The sequence below is a fragment of the Carlito syrichta genome, unplaced genomic scaffold, assembly GCF_000164805.1.
Source record: "Carlito syrichta isolate Samal-C Ts95f unplaced genomic scaffold, Tarsius_syrichta-2.0.1 Scaffold305742, whole genome shotgun sequence".
NCBI lineage: Eukaryota > Metazoa > Chordata > Mammalia > Primates > Tarsiidae > Carlito > Carlito syrichta.
The window spans coordinates 218,328-228,078 of NW_007249838.1; the positions used below are offsets into that span (position 1 = coordinate 218,328).

Here is a 9,751-nt window from a genome sequence, read left to right on the forward strand (position 1 = left end):
AGTGGCCGGGAGCGGCCACTGCACTCCCGTCTGAGTGACAGAGTGAGACTCCAACTCAAACAAAAAAAAAAAGAAAGGAAGGAAGATCAAAGTGCTTTGAAGTCCTGAGGAGAAAAAGCCAACAGAAGTAGGCAAACAAGAGCCCTGGTTTTGTTGTTGTGTTGTGTTTTATTTTGTTTTGTTTTAGAGATAACGTCTCACAGTGTTGTCCGGGCTATCCTCAAACTACTGAAATCAAGCAGTCCTCCTACCTCAGCCTCCTTAGAAGCTGGGACTACAGGCATAATAGCCTATTTTTTGTTTTTAGTATAGTATCATTTCATGAATGTAAAAATATATATACAGAAAAAAATAACAATTTATAAGAATTCATACACATCATACAGTCTTATTTTTTATAAATTTATTTACCTATTGTCTGTACTATTTTTATGTTACTGTATAGAGTTGAATAGTTGAGCTAGAGACCATGTCCTGTTATCATATGATATTTGTTATCTGGCCCTTTTTTTTTTTTTTTTTTTGAGAAAGCAGGATTTATTGAGAGGACAGAAAAACTCCCACAGTGGGAGGGAACCATTATCTCTGACCTGTGTCCTCTCACTCTGTCAGCCAGGCTGGAGTGCAGTGGCACGCACGCGGCCACCACAGCCTCTACCTGCTGGGCTCAGGTGATCCTTCGGCCTCAGCCTTCCAGGTAGCTGGAACTACAGGCATGCGCCACCATGCCCACCTAATTTTTTGATTTATTGTAGACATGAAGTTTCTCCAACTTGCCCGGGCTGGTCTCTCATCCGTGGGCTCAGGCAGTCCTCTCACCTAGGCCGCCCAAAGTTCTAGGATTATAGGCGTGAGCCACCACGCCTGACCACTATCTGTCCCTTTCAGAAAAGTTTGCAGACCCCAGTTTTCAAGAAAGGCAGTTCTGGGCTAAGAATGGACCTACGTGAGAATGGATAGTAAGCCATGCTTCCTAGTTTCCTGACTGATCACGTCCATGCACCTCTGAATGGGAGGGCATGGGGCTTATGTCTTGGTGAAGGAGAAAATCTGTAATGATGCCCAAACAAACAGGAACCACCCTTACAGACCCAGGGAAGGATCAAAGCTGGCGACCCTGCTCACACTGTGTACCCTAACGGCTGCGTCTGGTTTGTACAGTGGTGCAGCTGATCCTGTTCTACGAGAACCGGCTGAAGGACCATCACCTTGTGATCCCAGCAGTCCTACAGGGCTTGAAGGCACTTGTGAGTTCCCCCCCATTTCATTGCATAGTTGTGTTCACAGGCGCCCCTGTCGGTTCTGTCCTTGCCCTCTGGGGGTGAGGCTTCAAGTGCACGAAGCAGGTGCCCAAATGTGGGGCTAAGTTAGTGTCAGCCAGCTCCACTTCTGCCTTTACACTAGAGAGCAGCAGCATCCTTCGGGGGGCTGGAAGCCAGAGCCAAACGGAAGGAGCAGCAGAGAACTCAGCCTGAGAAGGCATCTCACCACGAGCTCGTCTTCCTGAACAGAGCATTGTGGTTCCAACTGTTGCTAACGAGGCCTGTCTTGGAGGGTGTGCGCAGTCCCTTGCACTCACTTGCCGTCTCTCCTCCCCAGAGCCTGTGTGTGGCCCTGCCCCCGGGGCTGGCTGTCTCGGTGCTGAAAGCCATCTTCCAGGAGGTACACGTGCAGGTGAGCCAGAGCGGTCGTGTTGGTGTTCTCCTCTGTCTTCCTGCCCCTTGACATATCTGGAATCAGATGACAGAGAATACTGCCTCCTGAGTTCTGGGCTCTTTCAGGTCTTATGACCACGTTTATGTGGCGTTCCTTCTACTGGATAAAGAGAGGGGTGCACACCATTGTCTCTGACCTGTGTCCTCTCAGACCTTCAGAAAGTAAGGCATGCCTCTGGCAGTATGGATTGTTGACACCACTACTGTACTGCTGGGTCAGTAGCCATACCTTCCTCTGCAGTTCCTAGGGTGACCTTATGCTGGTGTAAAGAGCACTGTCCACTTAGAGGTTGTGAAGCAGAAAGTAGTAGTGTCAGCTGAGGTTTTCTTGGAGCACCCTCTTCACTTACCTGCTTTCACCCCGCCCCCAAGTCCCTGCCACAGATGGATCGACACACAGTCTACAGTATCATCACGAATTTCATGCGAACCCGGGAAGAAGGTAAGAGGCAGGGCTCACCGAGAAGTCAGAAGAGCAGGCATACCCTACTTTTCCCCCTGTTAGTAAAATTCCGTGTAGCCTGAGAGAGAAGGGTAAAAGGAAAGTGGGGCCCACTCTTCCCCCAGGGAAGCCGAGGAAGGGCCAAGTGTGTTTGAGCCAGTGCTTGCCTGTGCTTACCTCCGTAGCAGTGTGAGTGTTGTAGCCCGTCTCTTCTCTGAGGACTCTCTTGGAACAGGAACACAGGAAGGGTCTGCTCTGAGAGGAAGGGGAGGCAGCGACCGCGGAGGGAGAACACAGGCCAGGAGAAGGCCCACACTTTCTGTCCTGTGGGACAGTGGTCACCTTATTTGCTCCTTCCAGAGCTAAAGGGCCTAGGAGCTGACTTCACCTTTGGTTTCATCCAAGTGATGGATGGAGAAAAGGATCCCCGTAACCTTCTGGTGGCCTTCCGTATCGTCCATGACCTCATCTCCAGGGACTATAGCCTGGGTACGTCTTGGTACCCGTGAACTGGCTGGCTGGGGCTTGCCAGATGAATGAGGTTCATAAGCCAACTTCATTCTTTCTCTGTTGCCACAGGACCTTTTGTGGAAGAGTTGTTTGAAGTGACGTCCTGCTATTTCCCTATTGATTTTACCCCTGTAAGTAGCACCTTCATTCATTCGTTCATATTCGTTGCATATCTGCTATGTGCCAGGCCCTGTTCTAGGTACTAAGGGTCTAGGTTAACAAAATAGACAGTCCTTACCGTCATGAGTTTGCATTTTAGTAGACGTGGAGATGGAGAAGTATTGACATCAAAGGAAGGAGTCAGATCAGCAGGTGTTTGGCGGACTTCTTAAGCTCCTTAACAGTGTACTTAGAGGACTACGGACTTCAGGATTATGAGTCCCTGCCCTTGAAGGCCGAAACATTTATTTAACTAACAATATGAAGTTGGGTACCAAAATGCATGGTACCATACTTGTTCAGAGAAGACTGCTTAGTGTGAGCTGGAATAGGCAGGATCTGCCTTCACAGATAGGGTAGGGTTTCAGTGGTGTGTAAGAGAGGCAACGGATGTGATTCTGGATCTGGAGAGGACATCTCGGGCTACAGAAACAAAGTGGCCAGGCAAAACAAGCGTGGTGTGTGCAGAAGATGTTTATGTGACCCTCTTGGGCCTTCCTCCCACTCTGCATCTGATTTCCCTTCTACTTGCAAACACTCAGGGTCTCATCACTGTGTGGGCATGTGAGGGGACATGCAGTGCAAGCATTCGCGGTTTAGAAGAAATGATAGCAGTTCTGTTGCAGCATGCCAGATGACATTTGAGTCTGGACCCTCACTGCCTGTAATGTGACAGCCATCTTTGCTAGGAATTTACCAGTTTATTTCCATTGACATCATGTTGTTTGGAACCACCTTTCTCCTGAAGTACATCTTTTCATCTCTTTCATAATCAGCATTCCTATTTCTGACTCAGAAGAACTTATGCCTTCGAAATCTTTAAAGATGCTGGTTCAGTTATTGCATGCTTCTGTTTTTGGTTTTTTCTTTGTGTTTTGTTTCTGAAAAGTTAATAGATTCACATGACTCAAAGTCCAAAAAGGTGAAAAATCTCCCCACCACCTTTTTTTGTCCATAATCAACCAAGTTTATCAGTTATGTTTATATCTTTACAGAGCTTATTCATCCATGTATAAGCAACTGCTTTAACTCTCTCTTCCCCAAAATATTAGTGTGCATATGGATACACACACTTTTCCTGTGCTTTGCTTTTTTCACTTAACAGTGTACCTTGGAGAGTGTTACATATCTGTATGCAAATCAGCTTTTTCATTTTTTATGGCTACATAGTATTCCTTTGAACGGAAATATCTGATCAATTTCACTGGTCCTCTCTGGATAAAGGTTGTTGCCAGTCTTGCTGTAACAAGCAGTGCTGCAACTTAAATCCATGTGGGTATAACAAGAGAATAAATTCCCAAAAGTGAAATTCCAGGTCAAAGAATATGTCCATTTATAATTTGGGGTTGAGAAAGTATTTCATCCATTTCCTTGAAAGGTAATACAGTGAGCATGACTGAACGTTTAAAGGGTAGAGAATCGAGCCTCTTTCAAATCCCTACTGCCACCGTCCATTTTCCCTTTAGAAACAGCCCCTGTTCCCAGCTGTTCCCAGCTGCTTATGTATTTTTCCAGAGATATTCTGGACAAGACAAACTTATAGATAATACTAGGAGTCTTTCTCTTTTTCAAGCAGATTTGTATATGTTGTTCTGTACTACAGCCTAGCAGAAGCAAAAAGCTCTTACCAAGATATTAATTAAAATAGAGACACACCTGGCTTTAGCATAACTATTTGTGTTAGAAATATTCTTTATTGTCTTAGAAATCACTTTTGGTTATGTGCGTTACAGTGGACCTGATCAGTCGAAGGTTTGGTTCCTTTAACTTTCACTATGCCTATATGCTCATTCTGGAGAAAGGGTTGGCAAACTTTTTCCATAAAGCGCCAGACAGTGACTGTGTTAGTCTTTGTGGGACTTATGGTGTCTGTTGCAATTCCTTAGCTGCTGTTACAACAGCACAAAAACAGCCACAGAAGGAACAGTTACAGTGGCTGTATTCCAATAAAACTTTATTTATGAAAACTAAAATTTGAGTTTCGTGTAACTTTTACATGTCACATGATAGTCTTTTGATTTTTTTTCAAACATTAAGTTAAAAACCGTTCTTAGCTTGTGGCCATACAATCTCAGTTGGTGGCTTCCAGCTTCTGGTATAGAGCAAAGATGGGTCCTGCTTCACCGTTCTCCGTGGATTCCCCTACCCTTTCTCCTGGGTCAGATCTGCTTTTTCCCTGACTTTACATAGCCCTTGTCATGTGGTTGACTCCCTCAGTTTGGTAGTACACATCCTTCAGTATCTTTCTGAGAGAAAGTATGAAGAAGTAAAACTTTTTTAGATTTATAAGTGTAAAGTGTCTTCATTCTTTCCTCCCATTATTGATAGTCTGTGTATGTAATTCAAGAGCAGAAATTCTCACCAGGTTCAGGCCTGTAATCCCAGCCACTCTGGAGGCTGAAGTGAGAAGATCACTTAAACCCAGAATTTAAAGCTTTAATGAGCTATGATTACAACACTGCACTCCAGCCTGGGCAACATAGTGAGACGCTGTCTCTTAAAAAAGAAAAAGGAAAATAAAATTCTTTTCCTCTAAGATTTTGAAGGCACTGCTACATTTAAATCTAGTTTTCATTTGCTGTGGAGAAGTCTAAATTTCTTCTGATTCATAAACCTTTGTATTTACCATTTTTTCCTCCTCTTTAGAAACTTTTGAGGTTGATTCTCCCAATGTATTGAAACTGTACAGTGATGTGCTTCATATGGGTATGTCTCCTGTTCCGTGCTGGGGACTTGGTTGTATTCTCTGTCAGTCTAGGAACTCATATCTTTCAGTCCTGAAAAATTGTCTTGATTTCTTTCATGAATGATTTCTTCCCCTCTCTTTTGTCTGTTCTTTGATTTTGGAGCTCTTACTAATACTTTGCTACGCCAGGCTCAGTGGCTCAGCCTGTAATCCCAGCACTTTGGGAGGCCGAGGCGAGTGGATTGCCTGAGCCCGTGGGTTTGAGAACCGCCTGGCCAACTTGGCGAGACCTCGTCTCTACAATAAATCAAAAATTAGCTGGGCATGGTAGCGTGCGCCTGTAGTTCTGGCTACTGGGAAGGCTGAGGCGGAAAGACGGCCGGAGCCCAGCAGGTCGAGGCTGCGGTGGCCGGAGCGGCCACGGAACTCCAGTCTGGGCGATGGGGTCAGACTCCCGCTCAAAATAAAAAAACTTTCTTTTGCTAGACCTCTGATTTTTGACCTTTTCTTTCCTAGTCTCTGCTTCTGTCTTTGTGTTACTTTGTAAGAGAATTCCACAGTTTTTTCTATCAAAGTCCAGTCATGAAAACAGAAATCGCTTTGGGACATAAAACAGAAATAATTTATTTATTTTATTTATTTATTTTTTGAGTCGGAGTCTCACTCTGTCGCCCAGACTGGAGTGCAGTGGTCGCTCCTGGTCACCGCAGCCTCGACCTGCTGGGCTCCGGCGATCCTTCCAACTCAGCCTTCCAAGTAGCCGGAATTACAGGCATGCGCTACCACGCCCGGCTGATTTTTTGATTTATTGTAGAGATGAGGTCTCGCTGCCCAGGCGGGTCTCGAACCCGCGGGCTCAGGCAATCCACTCACCTCAGCCTCCCAAAGGCACGGTATTACAGGCTGAGCCACCAAGCCCAACTCAGAAATAATTTAATATAGGAAACTTTATGTCGGTGAGGGGAGAGCTGAGAAGCCAGACAGAATAGTGAGGCAATCCAGAAAGTTCAACAGCAGGAGGCCAGAGGAACAGAAGGAAAAGCTGGTGCTACTGGAGCCGCCATGGCCTATCGGGGCAGCCGGAACTGGAGAGGCGGTGCTGCCAGTGTTGTGGGTGCCAACTGAGTCGGGGACCTGGGAAGAGATGTCCTGGCTTTCCCCTCCTTCTGCCCTGCCTTCTACAAGTGCTTCCCACTGACTGAAGCCAGGCCAGCATGGCGGCCCGGGGAGATGCCATCTGCAGCTGGCAGCCCTTCGCGGTGCCTGCCGGGAAAGGCAAGGAACACATGTGAGGACGGATTGCCCAGGACCAACAGGTCTCCCAGTAACCCCCTTCTTATTTATTCACTTATTTACTTGTTTTCCAGTAATTCCTTTTATTATTATTTTTTTCATTTCTGCACTCATGCTTTGAATTTCCAAGAGCTTTTTATTATTGTTGTTGGTCTCTGAATTGTTATAGTCTTCACTTCTGTGTAATTCATAGATGGATTACCTTATCTTTCTTGAAAATATGTAATCCCAGCACTTTGGGATGCAGAGGTGAGAGGATTGCCTGAGTTCAGGGGTTTGAGATCAGACTGGGCAACTTGGCGAGACCTCATCTCTACAATAAATTTTTTAAAATTAGCCAGGCGTGGTGGTATGCGCCTGTAGTTCCAGCTTCTTGGAAGGCTGAGGTGGAAGGATCACCTGAGCCCAGCAGGTTGAGGCCGCAGTGGCTGTGAGCATGCCACTGCACTCCAGCCTGGGCAACAGAGTGAGACTCCAACTCAAAAAAAAAAAAAAGAAAGAAAACAATTGATATGTTACTTTTTAATATTCTTCTCCCCCACTTAATCCTTAATTCCTCTAAGTTTTTTTTTCTGTTTATTTTGGTAATCCTTGGGAGTTTGCTCATGTTTCAAAGTGAGGATTTTAAAGTCAAGTGGAGCCGGGCTCGGGGGCTCAGCCTTTAATCCCGCGCCTTTGGGAGGCTGAGGTGAGTGGATTGCCTGAGCCCGCGGGTTCGAGACCCACCTGGGCAGGCGAGACCTCATCTCTACAATAAATCAAAAAGTTACCTGGGCATGGTGGTGCGCGCCTGTAGTTACTTGGAAGGCTGAGGCGGAAGGATCGCCAGAGCCCAGCAGGTCGAGGCTGCGGTGGCCGGGAGCGGTCACTGCACTCCAGTCTGGGCAACAGAGTGACACTCCAACTCAAAAAAAAAGTCAAGTGGAAGTTCTGAGCACATGGAAGAGACTTGTTGAGCATGAACTTCATTGTACGGTGTTTTACCTGGACAGTATGGGGAACCTCCAGTGTATTCTTCCTCTTGGGCTAGTCAGATTCTTGTAGAAAAACACTTTGGATCTGCCTAGAGGGAGAGGTCTGATCACAGGCAGATGGGGACTGGAGAGAGCTGAGAAGCTCAGTCCTCAGTACTGTATCACTTAGACCTCCTCTGGGACAGTACTCAGGCCCTTCACTGCACACACCAACACTTCCAAGACTGTAGACCTGTGTCCTACCCTCGCCCGAGGTTTGAACCTCCAGATTCTGCTAGTCAGGGAGGAGATGGGAGGCAGCCCAGGATGTCAGATTGCTTCTCTGGCCCCACTCCCAATTCCAGAGGTACCTGGTACTGCCAGTCCCAAAGCCTTTTGAGAACTCTGTAGTATGCATGGGCAATCATTCATCTTTCCCAAGCCTACCCTGGGATTTTTATTCTTGGGTCTGTTATTTTCTCATCCATCCTGTTTTCACCTTCTAAAGTTTTGTTGCTAATACCTTTTCCTGTTCTCTTTGACCTTTAACTTGATGTCTTTAACAAAAGAAAATCTGCCAGGTACAGTAGCTCACACCTGTAACCCCAGCACTTTGGGAGACTAAGAAGGGAGGATTACTTGAGACCAGTCTGGACAACATAGCAAGACCTCATCTCTACAAAATATCAAAAAATTAGCCAGGCATGGTGGCTCACACCTGTAATCCTACCACTTTAGAAGGCTGAGGTAGGAGGATTGCTTGAGTTCAGAAGTTCGAGACCAGACTAGGCAACATAGTAAGACCTCACCTCTACAAAAACAAAGAGTTAAAAATGTAGCTAGGCATGGTGGCTGTATATACCTGTAGTCTCGGGAGACTGATGCAGAAAGATTACTTGAGCCCAGGAGGTCGAGTTTACAGCGAGCCGTGATCCTGCCACTGCACTCTAGCCTGAGCAACAGAGTAAGACTCTGACTCAAGAAAACAAAAAGAAAATCCCTTTACTATATTACTGGTGGAGTTTCCAAAAGGGGAAAGGAAAATCTGATGCATGTTTTCAGTCTGCCATCTTAACGCAAAAACCAATACTTTTTATGTTGTTAGAATTGCAGCTTTTTATAAGGGTGAAAAAATGGAAATGCCCATCAAAGAGAAATTATTTAAATAAACTGGTACAACCACAAAATGTAATCCTGTGAGCCATTAAACCTAACGTTATGAAAGAATTAATACCATGAAAAATGTTCATAATGTGTTAAGTGAAAATACAGACTACAAACCATATGTACAAAATGATGATAGTTTTTAAGTGAATGTATTTTATAAGGAAACAGTGTATACTAACACATAGTAATAATACATTTACGGAGAAGAAAGCAGTACACCAGAAAGTTAAGGTTGCTTATCTCTGAGTAGTGCAATGATGGATCAGATAGAAAAATATGTGATCAGATTTACCAAAAAAAACTCTAAAAAACAAGCTCCCAAGGAAAAGGAACACATAAGCTCAAGTATGGCTCTTTGCTGGGTCTCGTATCTCTTTCCTGCCTTATTGGGTATACGCATTGCCCTGTTCTACAGGGTTGCCAGGTGCAAACCTATGTTCAGGGTGGTCTAAAGAACTCTAGAAATCCATGACCCTTCTCCCTTTTCCAGCCACCTAATGATCCCCACGGTATCCAGAGAGAGGATCTCATCCTGAGTCTCCGCGCTGTGCTGGCTTCTACACCGCAATTTGCTGAGGTGGGTCTAGCCAAGGTTAGGGTATAGCCTCTGCCCTAGAGGGCTCTGAAGAAAGAATAGTAAAAGCCTGGGGGAAAAGAAAGGCCCAGTGTACACTTTAGGGTGTGACATCCTGCAGGTGTCTGGTGTGACAAGTATCTTGAGACCTTTGACGTGGAAAACTGCCGTGTGGTCCTTTAAAATAATCATCTAAGCTGGGCTCGGTGGCTCAGCCTGTAATCCCAGCACTTTGGGAGGCTGAGGTGAGTG

At 45.7% G+C, this 9,751-nt stretch overlaps 1 protein-coding gene across 4 annotated transcripts in view; it reads left to right on the top strand.

Moving 5' to 3' along the window:
* The window catches only part of MMS19 (MMS19 homolog, cytosolic iron-sulfur assembly component), a 39,810-nt gene that overhangs the window by 17,905 nt on the left and 12,154 nt on the right, over positions 1–9,751 (top strand). For 3 of the 4 annotated variants that reach the window (XM_008062537.1, XM_008062538.1, XM_021714732.1), the window contains exons 4-9: positions 1,162–1,247; positions 1,600–1,674; positions 2,088–2,157; positions 2,518–2,646; positions 2,737–2,798; positions 9,416–9,502. In XM_008062537.1, coding sequence (XP_008060728.1) covers positions 1,162–1,247; positions 1,600–1,674; positions 2,088–2,157; positions 2,518–2,646; positions 2,737–2,798; positions 9,416–9,502 — 509 coding nt within the window. The remainder of the gene's footprint in view (positions 1–1,161; positions 1,248–1,599; positions 1,675–2,087; positions 2,158–2,517; positions 2,647–2,736; positions 2,799–9,415; positions 9,503–9,751) is intronic. The other variant, XM_008062539.1, reaches the window with a different exon arrangement.